At 38.3% G+C, this 26,824-nt stretch overlaps 1 protein-coding gene across 3 annotated transcripts in view; it reads right to left on the bottom strand.

Moving 5' to 3' along the window:
- Nucleotides 1-26,824, bottom strand: part of LOC128855791 (complexin) — a 124,491-nt gene that overhangs the window by 15,550 nt on the left and 82,117 nt on the right. For all 3 annotated transcript variants that reach the window (XM_054090973.1, XM_054090971.1, XM_054090972.1), the window contains exon 3: nucleotides 10,588-10,720. In XM_054090973.1, the coding sequence (XP_053946948.1) occupies nucleotides 10,588-10,720 (133 nt within the window). The remainder of the gene's footprint in view (nucleotides 1-10,587; nucleotides 10,721-26,824) is intronic.

Here is a 26,824-nt window from a genome sequence, read left to right as displayed (position 1 = left end):
TCGGATCGTTACAGTACAACACGTGATATTACAGAGAAGCTTCATGTGCCACACAAATGTATTGAAAATCATTGAAAACAACTTGGCTATGTTCAAAAACTCGATACATGAGTTCCGCACGAACTGAAAGAAACGCATTATCAGCTGCGATTTGCTAAAGAAGCGTCATGAAAATGATCCATTTTTAAAGTGACTGTTAACTGGCGATGGAAAATTCATTGTTTACAACAACACCAAGCGGAAAAGATCGTTGAGCAGGCCAGGTGAACCAACTCAGTTTAGTGGAAGTACAAAGGAATTGTCTACTTTGAACTCTTACCAACCAACCGAATGATCAATTCTAATGTCTACATTGAACAACTAACGAAATTAAACAATGCAGATGAAGAAAAGCCTTCTGCCTTCTCCAAACGGGATAAAGAGGCAAAGCGAATGGGTCTGGTGGTGAACGAGGACAAAACGAAGTACCTCCTGTCATCAAACAAACAGTCGGCGCACTCGCGTATCGGTACCCACGTCACTGTAGACAGTTATAATTTCGAGGTTGTAAAAGACTTCGTTTATTTAGGAACAATCATTAACACCGATAACAATGCCGGCCTTGAAATCCAACGTAGAATCTCTCTTGCCGACAAGCGCTACTTTGGACTAAGTAGGCAAATGAGTATTAAAGTCCTCTCTCGACTAACAAAACTAACTCTCTACAAGACTCTCATCATGCCCGTTCTAGCGTATGGCGCAGAAGCTTGGACGATCACAACACCCGATGAAGCGACGCTTGGAGTGTTCGAGAGAAAGATTCTGCGTAAGATTTTTGGACCTTTGCACGTTAGCAACGTCGAATTTCGCAGGCGATGGAACAATAAGCTGTATGAGCTTTACGACGACATAGACATAGCGCAACGAATAAAGAACGAGCGGCTACGTTGGCTGGGTCATGTCGTAAGCGTGTTATAAGCGGTTATCGCGCCAATTAAGAGAAAAGAGAGTTGAAGGAAAGTGGTTTACCTTTTATTCCTTTTTGTTTCGATCTTTACAAAACTCCTTGAATGGTACAAATTTCAATAATGACGACGATACCAAATCGTAGCTGATTCAGTTTTTTGCTTATAAAAACCAGAAATTTTATGAACGTGGGATTATGATGCAGCCTGAAAGTTGGCTAAAGGTCATTGATCAGTATGGGTAATACATTACAGAATAAAGTTATTTAGTTCTATGAAAAAATTGTCCTCCATTTGAGGACAAACATCGAGACACACAACACAAATTGGAGTCCGAGCTATTTCTCCACTTTGTGTTGTGTGTCTCGATGTTTGTCCTCAAATGGTGGCACATAAAGTTTAATGTCGTTTCTGCAAAACAGCTGATTTTTTAATGATTTTTTAAATATTTTTTTATTTATTTTTTTTTTTTTAATTTTTTTTTTTATGACAGAAATGCACTCGAATGCTTGTCTTTGTCTGCCGAGGGCCGGCCGCTTTAGAAAAAACAGCTTCTGTCATTTAGTGTTTCCGGTACCCGGAGACTCGAAGCTGTTATCTTCCGAATGGCACTCACGCACCAAGCCTTTCGGCTACGGCGGCCGACTTTGCTTGCACTTTACTAACCCAAAATTTAATGGAATAAAAAGCTGCGTATTCGAAATTTTTCTAAGAATTCTGACTAAAAAGGTGGAAATTTCTTTGGAAATTTGTTGAGTTTTTTTTTAATTTTTGTACAAAGTTTAAAGTCTTAAGTTACAAGTTTTTTGTCGCAGTATGAAATATATTTTTGAACAAAAACAAAAAAAAAATAATTAAAAATAGTACGAGGGTGCCTTTTATATTTCGGGATTTGGCAACCCTGGTGTTGCAATTTGGCAACTGACAGCTGTATCGCAAAGTTTGAGATTTTTTGGCCTTTACATACTCAGAACGTTTTGAAATACCAGCGCTATTTGTGTTGTTTACAGTAACTTAAAAGATTCATCTCGGTCCAAAAATGGAATTAAATCGTGAACATTTTCGTGAGATTATTTTTTACAACTTTCGACGTGGATTAACTCAGCAACATTGCATGGATGAACTTAATTAATTTTTTGGCGATGAAGCTCCATCAAGGACCAGTGTTTATCGATGGTATAATGAATTCAGTCGGGGTCGTAGTTCACTCCAAGACGAATTTAGTGAAGGTCGTCCAAAATCAGTTGTTGTTCCGAAACCCATTGATGCTGTGCGCGAACTGATATTGCAAGATCGTCATGTGACCTATCGTAAGATTGAGACAATCTTAGGCATTAGTGGGACCAGCATACATTCGCGGGGCTTCGAAACACGTCTATGACATCGTGACAGGTGATGAATCATGGATTTACGCGTATGAGCCCGAAAGTAAACAGCAGTCGACTGTATGGGTGTTTCAAGATGAGCCAAATCCAGCAAAAGTTGTTCGCGCACGAAGCACTTCCAAGCAAATGGTCGCCTGTTTTTTCGGGAAAACTCGACATGTCGCAACCGTACCACTAGAACAACGGAGAACAGTAAATTCTGAGTGTACACAACCATTTGTTTGCCAGTTGTCTTCCAAGAAATTAGGAAAACCAATCGCCAAAGACGGATCATTCTTCACCAGGACAATGCGAGCTCTCTCACAAAGGCTCAAACAACTGCATTTTTGAGCACCCAAACATCAAATTAATGGGTCATCCGCCGTATAGTCCTGATTTGGCACCGAATGACTTCTTTTTATTCCCGTACGTAAAAAACAAACTGAGAGGTCAACGTTTTTCGACACCTTAAGAAGCGCTTGCGGCATTCAGAATGCATGTTTTGGAGGTACCTCATTCAGAGTGGCAAAAATGCTTCGACAATTGGTTCAAACGCATGCAAAAGTGTTTAGATCTTCATGGAGAATATTTTGAAAAACAATAAAGTGATTTTCGATGATTAAGATTTGTTTTTGTTCTCTAATCCCGACATATAAAAGGCACCCCTCGTATTTGCAGTATATCCCATGCTATTATTGCGAGCATTGATGTACTGGCTTATGTTTTGATGATTTTTATGAATCTTTAACGATTAATAAATCCCTCGAAGTCACTGGGTTTACGCCTCTCTATCCAACGTAGAATAACTTCGCAGGCAAGAACTGGCCTTGCATTTATTTCAAACTTCAAGTTAAGTATTTGTAGCTTTAAAGAAACCTACTATTGTCCTACCTGCTATGTCAAACCTACTTGCTATGTTAAAATTTTGAAACGTGAAAATGTCTTTCGATTTGTCTAAAGCAGAATTCGCAATTTTACAGTGCAACTTTCTTTTTGCGATTTCTCGTCCTTATACCACTTTGGCTCTTAACCAGCAACTGCGTAATGCTGTCATGTTTGCATAATTGTTGAGCTGAAATTAAAGTGCATTGTCACTCATTTATCACATAAATATTCAATGAAACGCAATGTTGAGAATAATGAAAGCGCACTGCGATGGCGTTCAAGGATTACGCCGTTGGTGGAGTGCAGCTCTAAAATAAATACCAACATTAATTTGCAAATAGAGGCCAAAGCAAGCTGAAACTGATGCTAAAAGTTATATCTCAGCAGCTGCGCACCTATACATATGCACTTCTATATATGTATGTATGTGTATGTGTGCACGTACACGTCCATGAGTCGATCTATGCGAGAATTCTCATGCATGAAAATATTTTCCTAGCATATCAGAAGTTTGAATATCCGTTTTGACATCTGACAGCAATGAAATTTGTACACTCATGAACAAAAAGTATTTCTGTGTTTTGTTTTTTTTTAATCTCTATATAAAATTTATATGCATTTTGTTAGTGGTTATGCGATTGTACTTGAATTTTACTCTTGCAGATGTGCATACTTTTGCTCACAGAGAACTACATTTACATCTGCGTACGTTTGGACTTCACTCCACTCGTACGGATGCATATCTGTTGCCAGCGCTAAATGCTGGCAGATCAGCATCACAAAATATGCAACTTGTGATCCTTTACGGGCATGCAGACATAAATACATAAAAGCATTTGATGTACATGCAATTTTATTACCGACATTTGTGCATTTAGGAATTTTACATTTACGTGCATTCTGAATGTTGGTCTGCTCTAAAATTTTGCAGTAGAATTCTTTCGTACTTTGCTGCGTACTTTAAGGGCACAACATAGCGGGTACGTGGATTCTAAGTGACTTCTCAAGCGCACTTTTTGTAGGAAAAGTGATAGGTTTGGCAAGGTCTGGGTGGCTAGTTTTCTGTTCACACGGAGAAGTAAAATTTAGTTGCAAAGCTTGTCGATAAACATTTTGTAGTTATTTGTTGTTCATTTTTACTATTTTTCTGCCTTTCCTTCATTTTTGTTTAATTTTATAATTTTTTCAATTTTTTATTTTGTATTTTTACTATAAATGCAGGAGCCTTAAACCGTCAATCTTCAACCTTTCTCTGTCTTTCTTCCATTTTTATTTTATTTTAGTTTTTTTTAATTTTTGACATTGAATTTTTGCTACAAATTCAGAATCCTTCAACCGTCAATCTTCAACCTTTCTCTTCCCTCTTCCCTCCCCATTTGCTTAATTTTTATTTCTTTAATTTTTGACTTAGAATTTTTGCTACAAGTTCAGATCTTTCAACCTTCAATCTTTTCCTGCCTTCAATCTTTCCCATATTTCTTTCATTTTTATATTTTTTTTAATTTTTGACTTTGAATTTTTGCCACAAATCCAGATCTTTCAATTTTTAATCTTTCTCTGCCTTCCCTCCATTTTTATTTTATTTTAATATTTTTTTTAATTTTTGACTTTAAATTTTTGCTACAAATTCAGACCTTTCAATCTTCAATCTTTCCTTGCCTTTCCTCCATTTTTATTTATTTTTATTTTGCTGATTCTTTATTCATGATTTTTGCTACAAAATCAGAATCCTTCAATCCGTCAAACCTAAATTTTTCTTATCTCTTCGCCGTTTTTTACTTAATTTTATTTTTTTAATTTTTCTTTCTGGACTTTGCTAAAAATACACGATCCCTCCTTCCGTCAATTTTCAACCCTTCAAAAAGGATTTTATTTATAGTTTTTTGGCTTTTGATTTTTCACTCTTGATTTTTGCTACAAATTTAGGATCCTTCAATTACATATCTCTCCTAATGGCGTGTAGTCATTATCGAGAAGCTTTTGTTCTCAAACTCCGGAGCCTATTGCTGTTATACCGAGAAATTGGAAGTAAATTTCCATCTTCTTTGAAATATAAACCCAAAAAAAAGATTATTTTAGTATTGTATTTTTTCATAAATTGATATTGGCGTATAATGGCACGATTCGGAACATTCAAACTGTTATATGACAGCTCAGTTTTTGAGATTTAAGCCAGCTTACGATTGAGAAGCCCGCAAAGTTAAAATAAAGCCTGTTATCTAATCTTTCTGTTAGGCTGTCTAAACAAATAAAAGTAACTGACTTTTCTCTTAAAGTACGACACCGTTGGACTTCTATCTTTGGGGTTATTTGAGAAGAAAAAAGGGGTTCGACGATAAGCCAGGAACAATTTAAGAGCTAAATGATGAGACAATTCGGCACATTAACGGCGTAGAACCTCAATTATGCCTCATCGGATTGAGGTGTGCCGTCGAAGTCGCGGTGGCTAGTTGGCCGATATTTTGTTTCATACGTAATTGAGCCATACCAATATTATCATAATAAAGAGAAATGACAATAATTTTCTATAAAAATTGTATTTAATTCAAAATCGACACCGGCCCTTAAAACTTAACCACCCTCTCTCTCAAAGAATAAAAGAAAGGGCCCATCGGGCGTAGTTTTGAAACTCCTACAGGTGATGAAGCCACACTACAGTTGCTCATTTACATGCCGACAGCTTGGCGCTTTACTTTGTGTATAAGCTGATATTAACAACTGGGGCACTGCTTACTGAGTGGTATTATCCAAAAAGCAAACAGCGTTCGAAAGTCTCAAATTACTTGCGCAAAATTGTTACTACTCTTTTTCCTCAAAGATCCGAAAACATTTAGCCATATTGAGTACAACACGAAGCAGCTGACACTTCTTGTGTTATCGAACAAGAACTCCAAACGGCATGTAATAAAATTAATGCCAAGAAAGCTCCAGGTCTGGATGGTATGCCCAATAGAGCACTGAAAGTAGCAATTTCCAAGCGCCTAAACTAGCAGTTAGCTGGCTGCACATACTAGAAACCCTCGAAAAAAAGGGCGACTAGTTATATTGGGAGCTATTTCACGCAGCACTAAAGAGTACATCGTGCCAGCAGGGGTCCCTCAAGGATCAGGGTTAGTGCACGTCGTGCACGACAGTATTTTAAGACTGGAGATTCCCACTTAAGGTCATGGGAATCGCGGATGATATCGCAGTTTTAATGGTGGAAAAACATATTCAGGATATTTAGAGGAGTGCCATCAAATCACTAAGCTGGGTCAAAACATTGGTTTGTGTCCATGAACCTGGAATGAACTGAGCACAAAACTGATGCGGTTTTAAAACCCGCCATTAAATACCTAGGGGTGATGATTGATAGTAGTTCCAATTTCAAAATGAACCTGGAATATGCTGTGAAAAAGGCATCGAATGTACAGGGCTGTCTGTCACGAACAATACCATAAAAAAGAGGTCGTAGGTCAAAAGGATACTATATAATAGAGTCAGCTCTGTTCTTTTATACCGATTTGAGCTGATGCATTGAATATAAACCCCTATTCAAGAAAACTAATACCCATCTATCGCCTAAGCGCTTTGTGGACTATCTGCAGCTCCCGTAAAAATTCTGATAACGCTTTCTTCGTCATTGCCGGACTAATATCGGTAGACATTTTTGGCAAAGGAATTGAAGACAGTATATTTGAGGCTATCCGAAGCAAGGCGTACATACATATATTGCATTAGAAGAAAGACGTCGTTCGATCGCCCATTGGCAAGATCACCTAAGGGTCGATGTACACCTGAGTTAATACCCATCTTTGAGATGTGTTTAGAAAGGAGTCATGGGGAAACAAATTACCATCTAACCCAATTCCTTTTAGAGCACGGAGTATTTCGAAAAACCTCCATAGATTTGGCCATTACAGTTCCCCAAACTATTCAATCTGCATATAGAGGGAAGAAGACATTTATTAGGCTTTGCCTCAATGCTCCCTTGTCAATGCTCTTGAAACCTTAAAAATCTTAAACGCAGAAAATACTGTGGACTTTATGCTGAAATCAGCTGATAATTGGAAAGAAATCTGTGCGCATTTAACGCTGATTCATAATGATTTAAGCTGCGCGGAGTTTCGTAGAAGTTAACAATAGCGAGCAGCCTATGAGCAAACTTGTCCCGTGAGGTAACACAATACTTTCCTGGCAGTTTTGGGTTGAGAGTGGTGGATTGGGGAGAGTTGTTTGGTAAGTTAGTGTAGATGTGAGGCTACAAGTCGTTCATACTGCTATGCCGGTATAATAGAACAATACTTATTAAAGTTTCCTCTACACGTGAGTCATCCCAAAAAAACTAAGGTTGGCGCTTTAGCGGAAGAAGTCTTACTATGATAGTTCGGGCGTGATGGAAATTGTGTGCCACTTTGCGGAATGACTAAATATAGTCAGAGCTAATGCAAAAGGAATATGTTTCTATTTTTCCATTACTATAAGCAAGAATCTTTCAAACGTTAAAGAAGCGCAGAAAAAGAATAAAATAGGTGAATATAAATGTTTATAGAGTCAATCATCTGGTTTCTTTGTCCATTATAAAGTACTTCATTAACTGGTAAACACTAATGAGTCTTACTAAAAATTTAGTTCGTTAAAGGCACGTCGCTGATGCAAAGGCTGATAGTTGACATTGCGTGAGATGTCGCAGTCTTAAAGATGCCAGTTATTAGCATTGAAAAGTGATGAGAGACGAACTACTTGAGTTAAAAAGTAAATTGAAAGTAAAGTAGTGCAGAGATCATGCGTTTGACTGCAGGGTAGTAGCACCAGACATTTGTGCTAGGATATGGCGAGAGAAACCAGTGGATATAAATAAATTTATTTTTTATTAAAAAAAAACAATTAGATTTAAATAAAAAAAAGTTAATAATATAAACCATTGGATATAAATAAATAATTTTTTTAGTAAGAAAAATCATTGGATATAAATAAAAAAAAAATTTATAAGAGAAATCATTGATTATAAATAAATACATTTTTAATACGAGAAAGAATTGGATATAAATAAATTTAATTTTTAATTTGAGAATCCATTTGATAAAAAAATTAATTAAAATAAACAAGAGGACTCATTATAATAAACCAATACAAACAAAAAAAAAATTTGAAAAATCATTGAACATATTGTAAATAAATTGATTAGAGAATCCATTTGATATAAATTAATTCATTTTTATATTAATTGCATACATTTTACTTCGTTAGTTCTCACAGTTTGCGCATATCATATTTCAATTGATGCACCCGAATATCAGCCTTAATTAAAAAAAAAAATTTTTATTGGCGAATTCTCGCTAATCAGAAAAATCATACCAAAAGAAAGTCATATACTAAAATATAGTTTACAAAGCAACGAAATACCTAGGTGAAAATATGAATATACAGCCAATTCTAAACTAATTTAATTGACTTCAATTCGACAATTTTAGTTGTAATTTCAATCAATAAAAATGAAGTACTCGTTTATATGTCTGAACATGCATTAAAAATTAAAATAGTAATCAAACTGAAATTTTTTTTCAAACTGAAAATAGAAACAGAAAATGACGCATAGCCACTACAGCTTTGATGGCAGCAGCAGCTGTACGAGTATACGACTGTAGCGCTCAATTAGCGGCTTTACAGCAAGCGAACTTTTCACTGACGACAACAAATCATTTTAACTGTATTTGAAAGCTACATGCAGTTTTTGCAGATGTATTGGTGAGTTATTTTGTTTTATTCATTTTTTTTTTTATTGTTTGTTGAGTATCCTTAGTAGTTGCTTTTAGTGTTATTTGGTTTATTTTCGACTGGAATTAGGTATTTTAGTTGAGTGAATTTGCTGTACGAGTATAAGTAAATTTGCACAACGGAGTGGGGACAAAACTCAAAAACACAAAAAAGAAGAAAGAAAGGATACAGTTACACACAAAACACACCTGATGCGAGGTGGGTAAATAAAAAGCAATTTGCTGTACAAATTATACAAAAGACAGAAAGAAGCAATTAATGGAAAAGCTACATTAGAAAATAAGTAAGTAAATAAGTAGTTGAGTGGCTAGTCCAAAAATAGTCGAGTTGAGCGCGCGGCGATGCCTGAAAATGTGCTGCGATAGCCCACGCAGCGTGGGTGGAAGAGGAAAACCGGCGTGAGTGCATATGTGGAAGTGTTAGTCAGCCAAACGGTAGTTTTTGCTTAGCAATAATGTTTGCTTGTAGCTGTGGCTTATTGTGATTGGTTGCTGTTTACTGTTTGCTGTTCGTTTATTTCTCGGTTCACCATTTAGCTGCTGCTGAGTGGTGTTCTTTGTCATTTGACGCGCACATCTCGACGTATTTGCTGGACATCAGTACTGGGAATGCTTAGTCGAAACACTAGATGGCACTACACTACCAAGTGCTGCGTTGAGCTAATCCAGGCATCCATTTGCAAATATATGAACTTGTGGAAGCACACAAATTCCGAGTTGTCCCTGGTGTTTCCAGTTAAGCTACTTTAAAACGACGATTTGGCATGCATTTGCTATCAAACTTCAAATACTTGCGCAATAATTGTGGTCTCAAAAGTCTTTTGCTGCTGTGATTTCACTAAACTCAACATTTCACCAAAGTTTTCCAGCTGCAACTTTATTTGGCGTGCGCGTCAGTAGCCGTTGCTTCTAAGCGATTGCCGTCGTTTATGGACATTTGATTTTATTATGCCATAATACCTTAGGTAACTATGTGTGTTGTTGTTGTTGTTGGCAAGCTCTGTAGCATTGTGTGTTGAAACTTGTTTCATTGCATTGTTTTAAAAACGTAGTAGATGCAGTTTTTGTGGTTGTTTTCATTACCTTCTCTGAGTGTTGTATGGCGTACACTTATTTTTAGTTGGGTGAATAGTACAAGCAATAGTTTAGAGTTATACGGCATAGTTGGTTTGCAGAGTTAAATAAAATGAAGATTTTTTCCAACAAGAAACAAAAAAAGTAATAAACAGAAAATCATAAAAAACTAAAATCAATACTATTTTGCGGCACACACAACAAACTAGCTAACATTGAAGAGAATATAAATAGCATTAGTATTAGTAGTGGCATTAATGTATTGCATTAGTAGTAGTAATATTAGTAGTAGTAGTAGTAGTAGTAGTAGTAGTTATTGTTGTTGTATTAGTAGTAGCAGAGAGGTGTGTAGAAAAATCGTAGTACTGTTTTCAATATTTCTGTTACTTTTTGAGTGCGTTTTAAAGTTAATTTTTTTTTGTTTTTTTTTTCGCACGGTGCTGGTGTGCAAACTCAACTTTGTTGCTTTTTAAAAGGATTTAGTATGTTTTTTTTTGGTGGTTTATTTTTGGTTATTAAATCAGTTTGAAATTTTCTTGTTTTCTTGTTATAACTGCAACTTACTTGTAAAATCGTCTAACTCTTCTTGTTCCGCTTCGGCAGCCAACTCCTCGGGGGTCTTCTTCTTTCGCATCAGCGGATTGGGTTCTTCTTGGGGCGCGGCTTCTACAACTTCTTCCTTTTTCTTGATGTTGTACTGCAATGAGTAAGCGAATAAATGATATAAATGTTAGGAAGTAGAAAGAAAGGAAATGAACTAAAAAGTTATCAATGATTTTGGATAAATTTCGAGCGAATTAAATTTGCTCGCTCTATCTAATTTCTTATTCTAGTTAATTTTCAGATTTCCAGTGAATTGATTTGCTTCCTCAATCTTTTTTCCTATTCTAGTTAATTTTCAGTTTTTTTACTCCTCATTGTAAGTGATATTAAATATATCATTCTAATGCAGGATGCATTATTGTAAGATATCGAAAAGCCTGGATATGGATAAAGAAAAAAAAAAAATATATGTACTACTGTGGGCAAAAAGTAAGGTGAATTTATTTGTCAAACTTCGCGGGATTAAAATTTCGCTCTAGTTATTTTTTTCATGAGTTGGCAGCACTGTTGAAAACATCTGGGCCAACTTTCATGTGAATGTCATTATCAGTAATATATTATATTTACGCTTGTGTTTACCAAACGACCAAGAGTGCATTTTTTGATTTTTACAATGCCTGATTTGATTGAGCAGAGAAGTGCCATCAAATTTTGTTTGCGGAATGAAATTTCGGCTGCGGAAACGTTTAGCATGTTGCAGAAGGCATTTGGTGATTCGACCATGTCGCAGAAAAATGTTTATAAGTGGTACAAAGGCTTCAAAGAGGGTCGAGAACGAGTTGATGACTTGGAGCGCTCCGGACGACCATCGACGTCATCAGATGACCAACACGTCAATAAAGTGAAGGAGTTAGTGCTTAAAAAATCGTCGGTTGACTGTTAAAGACCTTACTGATATGATCGGAATATCAGAAGGATCTGTGAAAACCATTTTGAAAGACCATTTGGGTCTACGAAAAGTCAAATCTCGTTTGGTACCGAAAACTCTCAATTTCTTGGAAAAAAGTCGTCGCGTTGATGTGTGTGAAACAATGCTTTCAGACTATCAGGAGAAGTTCAAATGCATCATTACGGGAGATGAGACTAGGATTTATGCTTTCGACCCTGAAACAACCGACCAATCAAGCGAATATCGTGCTAAAGGCGAGGCCAGACCGAAAAGAGCACGTCAAAGTCGTTCAAAAATAAAGGTCATGATGACAGTTTTTTTCGATTTTCGTGGTGTGGTGCACTATGAATTCCTTCCACCTGGCCAAACTGTTAATAAGGAATATTATTTGAGCGTTATGCGTCGTTTACGTGAAGCAATTCGTCTAAAAATACCAGAATTATGCGCCACAACTCTTGGTTTTTGCATCACGATAATGCACCGTCTCACACAGCACTCGTTCTTCGTGACCATTTCTCCAAAAATTCCACGCATATCGCTCCGCAACCACCGTATTCGCCTGATTTGGCTCCGAGTGACTTCTAGCTATTCCCAAAACTCAAGAGACCACTCCGGGGAACGCGTTGCGAGTCGATTGAGGAGATAAAAGCTGAATCGAAGAAGGTGCTGATGGGTATACCGCAAATGGACTATTTGGCATGTTTCGGGGATTGGAAAAATCGTTGACATAAGTGTATTTCATCGAGAGGGGATTATTTTGAAGGGGATGAAATTGATTGACAAGAATAAATAAAGATTTCTCATTTTACAACCAAATTCACCTTACTTTTTGCCCACAGGTATACCTATGTATAATAAGTAGTAGACTGTTGTGAGGATTCTCTAGAATACCTAGGTAGGTGAAGTGGTTAAAGTGCCAGTCTGGTACTCCTCAAGTAGCACTGAAGCGCCGTTTTGATACCATTATGAGACTTCCAACAGGCAGATATCTACAGCCAGTCAGAGGAGAGAAGATTGATGAGAGTTAGGTTGGCGTACTGCCCCGGGCTGTCGAAGAAAGGAGCGCCCAGTAACCTTAATCGTCTAGCTGCCAATCCTGGGCATTTACAAAGAAAGTACTCAAAGGTTTTCCTCTCTGAAAGGTCTTCACAGCTTCTGCAGTGGAGGTTAAATGATAACCCTAGCTTTTCCGCGTGTGTGCCGATCGTCCAGTGACCGGTAAACACAGCTACGAGTATGGAAATTGAATGGTGAGGCCTGAGGCCACAGGGTTTGTGAAATAGCACATGAAGAAATAAAGCTCCATCTTTTTTGAGCTTTTCTGAGAAATAATTTGTGCAGTTTGCCTTTCACAACTGTAAGTGGGATGCCGATGACCGGGTAGGAGGTCTCTGAGGCCAATTCAGTCCCCTTCCCGGCAAGCTCATCAGCAATTTCAATTCCCTCTATGTTCCTATATCTTGGAACGCAGATCATAAAAATGTTACCTGCACACCCAAGAGATTTGATGTCCTCCTTATTTCGTTATGCACCATGGCGTCGTCAGAGCCTTAATCGCGGCTTGACTATCGGAGAAAATGTTAATATCTCCCTCGCTCCCGCGTTCTTTAAGCATTTTGCGTGCCTGCAGCATCGCAAAGACTTCTGCTTGAAAAACACTAGCAGTGTTCGGCAGTTTAAAGGAGATAAATAAATTGGCTGATTTAGAGAAATCCCTTGCGACGACTTCCGATTCCATCTTGGAATCGTCAATGAAGACAGAGGCGCAAGCTTCAGTGCATATTTTCCCCTCGACCTAGTCAGCACACATTTTCTAGGTAGTGCGGACACTATAGATCTTGAACCAAGAAGAGATATTGTGCAGGACATCTCGGCGAACGTAATTTCAAAGTTTTGATGCATTCAAATTGCCAAGACTGGATGGAATCTTCCCTGCCATGCTACAAAAAGGTAAGCCATCATGTGGTACCATGGATAAGAACGATATGCATGGGAAGCGGAAGTAAGGGGAAAAGCAACCCTCTTTACTCGAAGGAAGGCGCATTAGTCTGACTTCATTTCAACAGAAAACGTTAGAGAAGATTCTAGACGCATACATCAGAGACACCATTGCGCCGAACGAAATGTCCAAGGCGCAGCACGCCTACACCAAAGGCAGATCTACTGAAACTGCACTTCACTCACTATAGAAAAGGCTTTAGAATATAAAGAGTATGATCTAGGAGTATTTCTAGACATATCAGCGGCCTTTAACAACGTGACGAAAGATGCTATTTTAAATAGTCACTATTTTAAAGAGTCACTTAATCTGCAACCCGCGGTTTATCTATGGATAAGCCAGCTATTAGCTAGCAGGAAGGTAAAAGTGGGGTGAAATGAGACGAGCATTACCAAATATGCATGCAGAGGTACTTCGCAAGGTGGAGTACTATCGCCACTATTATGGTTACTTCTAGCTAATGAACTGCTTAAGAAATTTGACGGTGGGACCCCAAAACTAGTGGGGTATGTAGATGACATAGACCTAGTATTTACGGGAAAGTATCTGGACACCATCAGTAATGTGATGAATTGTACACTCTTAAAACTGTACACCAATGGGCATCTCACGAAGGGCTAGGGATAAACGCGGAAAAAACGGAGTAATACTGGGCAGTAAATTGCTGTGGAAGCACAATGTTGAGGAAAGGGTGAAAAAGGCCAGCCGGATATGATACACAGCATACCACCTTTTGACTTTATGGCGGAAAATTTGGCAGCGAAATCCGCGGGAAGGTTAATGGCTGCTGGAGTGTTCACTTGTAGAACCATCGGACTCAAAAGGAAAGAGGAGTTCAGGTTGCACGGACTAACTCAGACTGACTCCGTACTTTAATTGGGAGAGAAAGTTTTATACAACAATTGAAGAGCAGTGATGGCACTGAGGCATGAAGAACTTAGGACTTTTCACATCTACACAGACGGCTCTAAAACTTTTGACGGAGTGGGAGCGGACATTTACTGCTCAAAGCTATGAATTAGGCAGCCTATCAAACTGCCAGACCTGAGCGGTATTTTCCAAACCCGCAAGTTTTTGCTGTGGGGAAAGCTAAGCTCCGCGGAAAAAATAAGAAATAACTCAATACTTAATATATAGGTGGGCAGTTAAGCAGCAATAAAGGCAATAGGCTCATATTGTATTAAGTCCAAAAATGTAGCAGGGAGACCATAGGAAGGCTAGCCGCAAAACACATCTATTGGGTACCTGGTCACAAAGGCATTATTAGAAACGAAATAGTAGATGAGAAAAGCAGAAGGTGCTGTTAGACTACCATTTGAACAAGAGAACGACACACAAAAACAGCTAAATAGAGTATAACGAAATGGACGACTACATGAAAAAGCGAGTGGAAGATGGACGTGGACTAATCTGATGTGTAGAACAAAGTACAACAAAAAACTGACTCAATTCGTGATGAGGCTCTCATAAAAGGACTACAGAGCTATTATAGGTATGCTGACGGGGTCCTAATATGGGTCCTTGCTCAAAAAATAAGGATTGCTAGCACGGAAAAATGCGGCGAATTCAAAGCGAATTTTGAGGAAATTTAAGAACACCTTCGTGCGTTTGTCCGGCATTATCCAAAACGCGTTTAAAATGCATTTAAAATGCGTTTAAAATGCCTGCTAGTCCTACTGTTTGAAGGTCTGGAGGACGTCTGAAAAGCGGATCTTCCAGCTCTGCTCTGATTCGCCAAAAGCGCTGATGTCTACTTTTAGTATTCATAGAGGGCAGTGGGTGTTCATCTGGTATCGCTAGGAACTTATTATGAAAACGGGCGAATCAAATTGCATATCGCGCACTTCGTGAAGAAAATCATCTTCAGTGATGAGGCAACTTTTCACCTCAGTGGACTCATCAATAAGCAGAATTGCCGCATTTGGGCGAATAATAATCCAAAAGTGATTGCCGAAAAACCAATGCACCCACAAAGAGTGACTGTTTGGTGCGGTTTATGGGCCGGCGGCATCATTGGGCCGCGTTTTCTCCAAAATGAGGCCGGTCAGGCAGTTAATGTGAATAGTGTTCGCCATCGTGAGATGATAATGAACTTTTTATGGCTCGAATTGGAAGATATGAATGTGGGCGATATGTGGTTTCAACAGGACGGTGCCACTTGTCACACAACTAACGAAACAATGACTCTTTTGCGCGAAAAATTTGTTGGCCCAATAATCTCACGTCGCGGCGATGTCAATTGACCGCCAAGATCATGTGATTTGACACCGTTGGACTTCTTTATTTGGGGTTATCTGAAAGAAAAGGTGTACATCGATGAGACAGCAACAATTCAAGAGCTAAAGGATGAGAAAATTTGGCACATTAACGGCATAGAACCTCAATTATGCCTCAGCGTCATCGAAAATTTGGAACATCGGGTGGAGGTGTGCCGCCGAGGCCGTGGCGGCTGTTTGGCCGATATTTTGTTTCATGTGTAATTGAGCTATACCAATATTATTACAATATAATAAGGAGAAATGACAATATTTTCTTAAAAAAATTGTATTTTATTCAAAATCAACACCGGTCCTTGAAACTTAACCACCTTTTTATTATTTATTTTATTATTTTATTATTAAATCTGACGACCATCATGGGTTTCCTATCTTAACTCATGGAAGAAAGCACAATAAAATTATGATAATTAATATTCCAACTAAAAAAAAAATGTTGGCAAATCATTGAAATTACCTAAATTGCATGAGTCAATATTCAACTGGAGAATTTGCTTTGCAATATTTCTTGACATTTATTAAATTTTTCATTATATTTTTCTAACACTCAAATTCTTTGATTTACTTCATTTTACTTTGGTTTACTTTACTCTTCGCTAAAAAATTTCATCATTTCATCATTGATTGTGACTCAGCCTCAGCATCTCAGATGGCATAAAAAATATTAAATAAGAAAATTCTTGCTAAAGTCTATTTGAAATTGTTCTCCCACCAAATCACCAGCGCTTGCATATTCCTTTCACCCCAGCTCTAAGGATTACACATTTCTTTTCATTTTACTGATTATTATTACAATTTTTTCCTACTTTTACGTTCGCTCCTGGCCGTTGTCATTTTTCTGTTGACACAAATTGAATTACATTACGACGCGAGCAGAGTAGGAGTGACATCAAAGTGGTATCTATTTTTTATAGATCTAAGAGATGAAGAGCCATCACTACCAGCACACCTTTGCTAAAACAAGCTGCCGCAAGCGACTGCACGCACACATGCACACATATTTACATATATGTGAAAAGGAATTGTGGTAAGACGCTTGAACGCTGTTGTTACGAGAATATATTTGTTGTTACAAGTATATTTGTTGTTGTTGGCACAATACGAAATGTGATTGTGCATTCTTTGAATTAAATTTTATTTAACCCAGTTTCATCTTCGACGTTTCTTTCTACTGCTTGAAAACTCATTCATTCATTTTTTATTTATTTCCATTTTTTATACTACGACATACTAAGCGCTTCCGTTGAGGTAACGGTGAAATGTATGCATTTTACCTGCTTTATTTTCTCCCCTCAATGTCAACCACTTTTATGTGCGGGTGGATTTTTGAAGTACTTTGTAGGTATGCAGGCTTGCGTGTCATTTCATGATTTGTCATCGCATTGTGATCGATTTCATAGCTATTTATCCACCCCCTCGAGTTTACATTTCATTTCCGCTGATACCATCTATGATTGTCATGGTAGTGGTGTGTCTGAGCTTTGAGCTTTAAATACTTTTGTGGTATTATGCATATTTTTACTCCCGGCGTTGCTTAGCTTAGGAGTGATTTCAAGCGTACTTAAGGTAAATTTGAGGAATTCATTTTCTGTTATACTTAAATAAGCGCACAGGTGTATTCACATATACAGTAGAAACTCTCACAGATATATTCACATATACAGTAGAAACTCGATATTTGCGACAAATTGTTTTTTTGCGTTGCTTGCGACATTTCAAAATTTCTACCTCGACATTTGCAACATTTTTGTTTTGTCTTTTTCTTTTGCTCTTTTTATGTTGCATTTTCGAGAATAAAGCTTTTGGAAGCACCGTCGATGTCAATCTGATCATGACATTTTTTGAAATGAATCAGTTTAATAAATTTAGTGGAAGTACAGTCTAATTCATTTGCTGACGAAATGACAGTTTTGCGTTAAGTTTTGCATTGGACCATCTCATGATGACCAAGAGGAAATTAACGCTGCTTACAATAAAAGGAAAAGCTGACATTTGGAACAAATAAAATGCGGGAATTTTCATTAATGCATTAGCTAAAAACTTTCACGTGCCTAGAAAAACAATAACTCGTAATACAACAAAATTAGCAGTCCGTTATTATTATTATTATTAGAAGGCCATTAGGCACTGCGACCAGAGCTGATCTATTGTGAAAGGCCTATTTTTGTAACCCTAGAGTTTTAGGCTTTTTAAAAATTTTAGCACAATTTTAGGTTTGTTGTTCCAAAGATTGCATGGAGATACTACGATACCACTAAGGTGATGAAGTCTCTGACTGCCCAACGCAGGACATTCACAAAGCACATTTTCTGAGCTTTCTATGTCCATTTCGCAAAAGCGGCAGACATTGGTCTCAGATAGACCAATATTATTTAGATGATGCCTCAGGCTGCAGTGACCTGTAAGATATCCTGTTAAAAGACGCAGATCTACTCTGCTTAGTGAGAGAAGCTTGTCAGATGTTCCTTTGTTGGGACTTAGGAATAGTTTGACTTGACGCTGACCGGCACAGTTTAGCCTGTGTGCGGAAAATTTTCTTTCTTTCCATTTTCTAAGGAATTCATTAACGTGGCCTTTAGTGAGTCCACAGTAAGGCTCAGGACCAGTAAGTTGCATATTTGCTCCTTGTTTTGCAAGTTCATCAGCCATTTCATTTCCCTCATGTCCTTCATGTCCCGGAATCCAGCCTAGTGTTACTATGTTGAGGTTTCCTAATGTGTTGAGAAGTTTTAGGCAATCATTTACCAATTTAGAGGTGATAATTGTTGATTGAAGGGCTTTTAGAGCCGCTTGGCTATCTGAAAGTATATAGATGTGAGTACCTCTCATTTTCCTGCTAAGGCATTATCTCAAACATATTTCAATGGCATGTATTTCTGCCTGGAATATTGTTGGGTAGAGTCCCATCGGAATCGATTTTTTGAATTTAGGCCCATTGATTCCTGCCCCTGTTCTACCATTTTCCAATTTGGACCCATCAGTGAACCATAGCTGAGAGCCTGGTTTCAAAAGTGTTCGAATTAGTTCTCCAGTTTGTGCGTTCATTAATTATAACTTGGAAGTTCCTGAAGCGTATTGGTTTGGGTGATAGTATATCATCCCTATGAAGAATCCGATTACGTAGGAAGTCTTCCAAGATCTTTAAATGGCCTTTCATATCCCCACTTTTAAGTTCAGATATACTTTTTAATCTTAAGGCACTCGAACGTGCTTCCCTTTCAATCAAGATTGGAAGCGGTGGTGTGTTCAGGAGCACATCCAATGCATCCGTGGGACATGTTTTCATAGCCCCTGTAATACCAACACATATCAGCCGATGCAGTTTGCTTAATTCGTTTACTGTTTTTCTTTGCTTGACCTTGGGCCACCATGCTAAGGATGCATAAGTGACTATGGGTTTCACAACTATGGTGAATGTCCAGAAGGTCATTCTAGGGTTTAGTCCCCATGTCTTACCAAAAAGCCTTGTACAGGCAAAGAATGCCCTTGTGGCTTTTGACGTAACTCTCTCAATATGGGAATTCCACGTAAACGTTTTGTCAAGACTAACGCCAAGATAGTTCGCTTCTGTCTTGTTCCATTAAGGGTCGGACATTTGAGATTTATGTTCCTTCTCCTAGTGAACGGTACAAGTGTTGTTTTGGATTATTTATTGTAAGGTCTTGCTGCATGCGATCCGAAATGGTTTCCTCATGCCAGCCTAATACATAAACTACTAGGTCATCAGCGTAGCCCTGAGTGTGAAAACCTAAGATGTTCAGTTTGTGGAGAAGTTCGTCTATGACTAGAGTCCCCTAAAGAGCAGAGAGTACGCCTCCTTGAGGGCAACCTCTTGTGGCTTTGATAGGTTTGATTGTTCCTAGCAGTCCATAAAGAAGTTTGTTACGCGATCTGAATCTGGTCCAGGTGAAAGGAAAGCTCTTAAGATTTTTTCTTTTTCTTCAAAGGTCCAAAAATCTTGCGCAGAATCTTTCTCTCAAACACTCACAGCGTCTCTTCATTGGATGTTGTCATCGTAAACGCTTCTGCGCCCTACGTTAGGGCGGGCATGATGAGAGCCTTGCAGAGTGTTAGTTTTGTTCGTCGAGAAAAGACTTTACTGCTCATTTGCCTACTTAATGAACTAAATTTTTTAGCTTCGAAAAATGGACAAGGCGGTGTTCAATTGATTTGCGGATCAAAGGGCAAAAAACTTACCAATTACAAAAGATTTGCTAAAAGAGAAGGCCAAATTTTCCCATGCCAAAATTCTGGAAAAGCATGGAGTGATCTCCGCTAGCAATGGTTGGGTTGCAAACTTTAAAAGGAGCAATGGAATACGATGGCTAAAAATTTGTGGAGAAAAATTATAAAATAAGAGTGACTCCATCAACCCATTTTTGGATAAATTTAACAAACAAATTATGCATTTAAGTTTGATAAAAGAGCAGATATGCAATGCCGCTGAGTCCGGCTTGTTTTGGAAGCTCTAACCCAATGAAACTCTTGTGCGCTGTAAAGAAACCTCGGCTCCGAGGCATAAGGTCAGTAAGAAGAGAATAACCTTCCAGTAAGTAGAGAAGAACCTTCCTGAATGACGCTGCTGGAAATCATTAACCAAAAATGCTGGTTTTTGGGAAATCTACGGAACCGCGTTCATAAAATTTTTATATTGCTATGCCGATTGTCTGCAAAGGAAACAGAAGTGCCTCAGCTTTATTTGAAGAATAGTTTGACAGAACATTTGTTCCAGAGGTGTGTGCATGGTTTGTCAAAACACAGAATCCTGTTTACTAAAGAGAGTAAAAGAGTTCCTTCGTGAGCAAAATCTTCTTCGTATTGATAATGTTTCATGCCATCCCAAAGAGGGCGAGTTAAAGAGCTACGACGGCCAAATATCGGTAATATGCTTTTCTGCAAACTGTACCGCCCATGGATCTAAACGTTATAGGGCTTACTAAATTGAACTACAAAAAGTCCCTGTTAAGCCACATTTCGAAATAGCAACCTGAAAAATGAGATGTGATTTTTAGCCAGCCGGCTTTGAAAGTATTCGATGCGGTATCAGCTGGTGGTAGCAGGGGATCGGGAAGGTCTCCTCTGCGTTGGAAGGATCAGGTGGAGAAGGACTTGGCTTCACTAGGTATGTCCAATTCGCGCCGGTTAGCAGGAGAAAGAAACTACTGGCGGGCTTTGTTAAACTCGGCCAAAATCGCGTAATCGGTTATCGCGCCAATAAAGAAGAAGAAGGTTTTTAGCCAGTGTATGGGTTGCTCTTACTGCAACTTCAATTCAGCTATCGTTCAAAAACTGTTTGAAAGCGCGTCTGTATGTTATAACTGTGCTTACATACTATACATCTGCACTTAAGCTAAGGCAAATAATTTGGTCAAATTGTTTAAGTGCAAGCATTAAATGCGAAACCAAAGCAAAATTTGCCTTAAAACATATAACCTCGAGGCCAAAAGTAGAGAAAACGAAAAAAAAAATAGATGAACACACAAAACGGGTGTAAAGTAAGAACAATGAAATCAAGCAAAACATTGATTAAGTAAAAGTGCAAAGTGGTGCAAAGGCGGTTGCAAACTGTCTCACAAAGTCAACCTTTGTCGCACCTGCCAACTGTTGGGGTATTCTGACACATGCGCAAGCTGTGATAAGCCCCAAAGCTGCGCGAAAGCTTCTGTCGTAGGCGTAAGTGGGTGGCGGGAGGAGTTGCTGTAAATGTGCTGAGCCGTGCGGTCTGATATGTGAGCTACTCATATATGGATGGTAAATGCGATGGGGCTGTTAAGTGGCAGCATCGCCATTTATTACGTGTTGAAAGCAAATGCAACCTATAAACGGCCTTGGGTGACATTAAAAGCCGGATTCAAGCACACAAATGGAGGACATAAAAATCAGTATTGAGGAAGTATAGAGCAAGGGTAGAAAAAATATGACAAGAGTAGAAAAAATAGAGATGAGAAAATGAGAGAGAGTAGATGTAAAGTAATGTATGTTAGTATAAGACATTTTATAAGAGCAAAATAAATAGACCAGAAAATTGTCTTAACCCAGTTATACGAATGTGCTGGTGTCTTTCATTATTTCAATCAAATTCATTGCACCGAAAGAGGTTTATTAGCGTGCATGAGAATAAAATATTCAATAAAGATATACAGATATAAAGTAGAGGTGGGGTAAAAGTGGTGGCGTACGCTGATGATGTGGTGCTAATGGTGTCAGGACTGTGTCCCAGTACGATCAGTGGGATCATCCAAAGGGCGTTGAGCGAGCTTAACTCTTAGGCCACAGGAAGTGTCCTAAGTTTAAGCCCGTGTGAAACAGAACTTATGCTTTTTACCACCAGCTACAAGGTACCAACTTTTACGCTACCAAATATCAGCGGACAAACTCTTTCACCCAGCGCAAAGTACTTAGGGGTGATTCTGGACACCAAACTTAGCTGGAAATTAAACATCGAAGAACAGGTAAGGAAAGCAGAAATTGCTTTATATGCCTGTAAACGTATGCTTGGAAGAAGATGGGGTCTTCCACCTAAGCATACATTATGGCTGTATAATACGGTTACACTGTGGAACAAATTCAGGTTAGCAAAAATTAGGTCCATTCTGAGAGTGGCGGGTGAAAATAGAGGCGAAATTAGAAGACCAGTATCGCCCCGTTTTTTTATGTTAGTTCGTATTTTTTTTTAATCGGCCTTCGAAGTTCGAAATCGGAGCAAAATGGTGTATATGGTTTTTTGGCTTTAACGCATTTTTCGATTATGTATCTTTCCACGGTTCAAATTGAATTAATCTGAAATTAAAATGCGTTAAATAAAATGCAGAAAAGAACTTGACGTTTAGGTGTGGTTTACATTCAACATCGGCCCTTGAAATTCAACCACCCTTCATTTGCGCAAAGCCATGCTAACTAAGCTATACTCTAACTATACATGACTTGTGTCGCTTGAGGGAAAGCGATACGTGCTCGATTATGTCAAGTCGTATGCGCGAGTACTTACCCAACGGCACATATATGAGCTCCTTAAGTAGCTACACTACACAACAACTTCTCTGACACCAGACCAGATGATTTTTGGCGGAACGGTATCAACAAATTGGGCGAGAGATGAGAAGAGGTTGAAAACAGCAACGGCGATTAAATAATTTATATAATTATTTTTTTTTGTTTTTTAAATAAAAGTCTTCCCCAACTTAATAATTTGTATGGGGGAAAAAAAACTTAGTACTTGCGACAATCGCGAAACTTGCACCACCACTTTTTATGGTCCGAATGGAAAGATATGGATGTGGACGATATGTGGTTTCAACAGAACGGTGCCACTTGTCACACTACTAACGAAACAATGGCTCTTTTGCGCGAAAAATTTGACGGCCGAATAATCTCACGTCGCGGCGATGTCAATTGGCCGCCAAGATCATGTGATTTGACACCGTTGGACTTCTTTCTTTGGAGTTATTTGAAAGAGAGGGTGTACGTCGAGAAGCCAGCAACAATTCAAGAGCTAAAAGATGAGATAATTCGGCACATTAACGGCATAGAATCTCCATTATGCCTCAGCGTCATCGAAAATTTGGACCATCAGATGGAGATGTGCCGCCGAAACCACGGCGGTCATTTGGCCAATATTTTGTTCCACACGTAATTGAACCGTACCAATTTTATCATAATAAAGAGAAATGATAATAATTTTCAAAAAAAATTTTACTACAATATATTCAAAATCAACACCGGCCCTTGAAACTTAACCACCCTGTAATACAGCAATGTTGGTTTGTGGTATCCATATCGATATTGAACAGAACCGCATACTGCTAGTGCTACCAGTGCCTTGAGTTTAATGCGTGAAAGAGAAATTTCTTTAACTCAAAGATTTTTTTTTGTATCTTACAGTCTTTGTTATTTTGCGAATTCTCTTGACTGTTGTCTCTAGATCACCGACTTTAAGCTCATGGTGCCGACTTTATATCACATTAACATTACATATTCACAATACAATATATTGGGTATGGGAATCCGACCTTTCTTAGCCAAAGTTACAAATTATTTAAACAGTCAAGTTTGTGCCATGGGACGAAAAATTATGGTTTTTTTGACTTGATCTATTCATTGAGCCAGTTTGAGATGCTCTCGTAGGAGGTGAACTGCTCTCTGGGTACGAATGTAGACATTTTTGACGTCAGTTAAAGAAGAATATTTACGCTTACACACATACCTACTTGCCTTCTAAACTTCCTACAAAATAATTATATTCATATGTAACTACATCCATGCACCAGCGCTCCCTTCTTGTTTCCGTGTACTTTTGTCTTCCACCAGTCGTTATACCGAATATTGCACTTACTAAAACAAAAGAACTTGATTGACGCTCAAAAAAGCAGCAGCAAGCGCCACGCGAAGGTCGTTGTGGCACCACGCATTCCAAAATGTTCTAGAACACAACAAAAACACAGCGCATTCACTTCATGCCTCAATATGCGTAAGTCGTCCAAGCCCAAAATCTAAGCCTAGCGACTATAAAAACACAATACATTCGTAGACGCAGTCGCAGCGGCCATGGTTCTTTTAGTCGCGACGGCGCTGAAGAATTTACAGTATTATATGGTACAAAAACAAACAAAGGTGCATCTAAGATATATAAAACGTATAGCTCTCTCTCTCTCTCTCTCTCTCCTTTTCTTCAACGTTATATATTTTTTCTCTCTCGCGGAACGAAAATGCCCAAAACGTTGCATGGCATTAAAATTTTACTCTCCATTCTCGCGCGTCCATCGACGCCTAAGAAGTTTCACTTCAAAAACTTTCCTTTAGTGGCAATGATACAGCGAGGATTTATTGTCAGCAATTAATGCCGAAAAAATTTTACCTCAGTAAAGTACACAGATGCATGTATTTACGAAAGTATTCACATCTTCACACCCGCACGCACAAAGAAGCTAAAATATTCATCATCTTGAAGCAAATATTCACAAAATCTTTCAGGTGGAAGAGATAGGCAAATGATAATGCCAAGTTAAAGCAGAGTAAAGCAAAGAAAAAGCAAAGGGAAATCAAAGGGGATGAGAAGGAGAAGGCAACAATGCAGAAAGTAATGTTTATTTTGCCACCTTTCTGACAACAAGCACCACCAACCACCAACACCAGACACTTCTCCACCCTATGCCTTTTTTCGATTTGGCTGCGCTCTGCTAACTGTTGCTGTATTTTTTTTTTTGTTTTCGTTTTTTGTGTGTCTTTCTGCAAACACGTTTCATTTATTATGTGTTTTTTGTTGCTATAATTTTTCGTTTGTTATGTGTTTGTTGCTGTTATACTTCTTTGCTTGTTTGTTTTTTGTTGTGTGCTTGATTTTGTGCTTAATTTTGTTGTTGTGCATTATATTAGCATCCTTGTGGCACACTGAGATATAATTAAGCGCATATCCTTTGTAAGAGGAATATTTAGTGCTTCTCTGCTCGTCTTTGTTATACACTCAAACTCGCCTCGCCTTGAACCTTAGGCGTGCTTTTGGATTTCGGTTTTGCTTTGAAAGCAACAAACACCTTAAGTGTTGTAAGTATATTTGCGCAAATGTATGCATATTTGTGGCAATTAATTAAATGTGTATACGGTTAATTAAGAGTGAATGGAGAAGCGATTGTAGTTGTACCGCCTGCGGAAAGTGATCAAGGCGCTGTAGGATGAAGCTGTGTAGGAGTGGTCATTTATCAATTTTTCTATGTGCTTTATGTGGGAAGAGATTTATTTCATAAGATTTAGTCATAAGTAAACAATACTTACTTATTTATATATATATATTTTTTTATAAATTGAAAAATTAGCGTTGAGTTTTAAATTAGTTTATTTAATGGAGTCTACTTTTTTATAAGGTACTAATTTTGGGGAACTACTGAGTAGTAGAAATTAGACTTAAGTGATAGTTGGTGATTTCTGCTCAGTCTCAAGAGTCAAGTTTGAGTGTGTGAAAGTTCATAAGAATGCAACATCGATATAAACTCCTCCATGGCCCTAACCATTGGAAACAAGCGAAAAAAGTTCCTCAAAAACTTCACAAGAAATTTGATTGTTGTGGAGTAGCCACGCAGGTAAATTAATTTGTTATCCAATTTAGTCATTCTCGTAAGTCTAAGCCCCAGCGATTTTATTTTATTTCACTTTTGAATTGAGGTATGCAATAATTCACCCTGAAAAGAACATCTAAAGGTATTTTAGGGAAACAGTGGTCCTCGGTATTATTTGTATTTAAGTCCACTTTCTCTTATTTTTGAGTTAGTAAATCAGTATACTTTCAACGCAAAAAAAAAAATAAAAAATAGTTTGCAAGAGTTCAGAAGCCAATGGCTACACTAGCAATTTTTTTGCTGATATTTCCTTCTTCTTGGAACATGGTCCCATATTTAGAAGTCCATGCAAGTGGGTAAGAGTACCTGTTTGCCATTCACTTGGGAGTAGCCACGAAGATTCTTCTGCATACAATCAAAGCAGCTCTCAACTTCCGGGCAATCATCATCTGAATAGCTTCTGAACATCCGTTTGAGAGCGAACTAATGTGAAAAGGTGAATCAACCCAGGATATCTGGTTGTACGCTGGGTGTGGGACCCGCTACGTAAAAACCCTTGTCCAATGAAAAAACAAAACAAAATCTCCAATGAGAACTGCCCACACTGATGATGACCTCTGCAAACGAACTAAAAACCATGATTTGAAGGTATGCACCTGAAATGTCCGGTCCCTTAATGGAGAAGGTGCCTCTGCCCGGCTGGTTGGTGTGCTCTTGAGAGCAAAGGCTAACAGCACTGCCATTCAAGAAATGTGATGGACGGAGCAAGACAAGAAGAGCATCGAGCCGTGCGACAACTAATATACTACGCTGTCATGAAAAGGAACTCAAATTAAGTATTGAATTTATAGTGGGTGAGAGACTTCGTCACCACGTACTGTCCTTCACTGCTATGGAAGAGTGTCTCGCAATAATTCGCATCAAGGCGAGATTTTTCATCATTTCTCTCATTTGCGCCCGCGTCTCGACGGAAGAGCAGGACGAT

This window comes from Anastrepha ludens, chromosome 2 (assembly GCF_028408465.1).
Source record: "Anastrepha ludens isolate Willacy chromosome 2, idAnaLude1.1, whole genome shotgun sequence".
In the NCBI taxonomy this organism is placed as follows: Eukaryota; Metazoa; Arthropoda; class Insecta; order Diptera; family Tephritidae; genus Anastrepha; species Anastrepha ludens.
The sequence above is the reverse complement of the archived record's forward strand: the minus strand, read 5'-3'. Positions and strand labels throughout refer to the sequence as shown.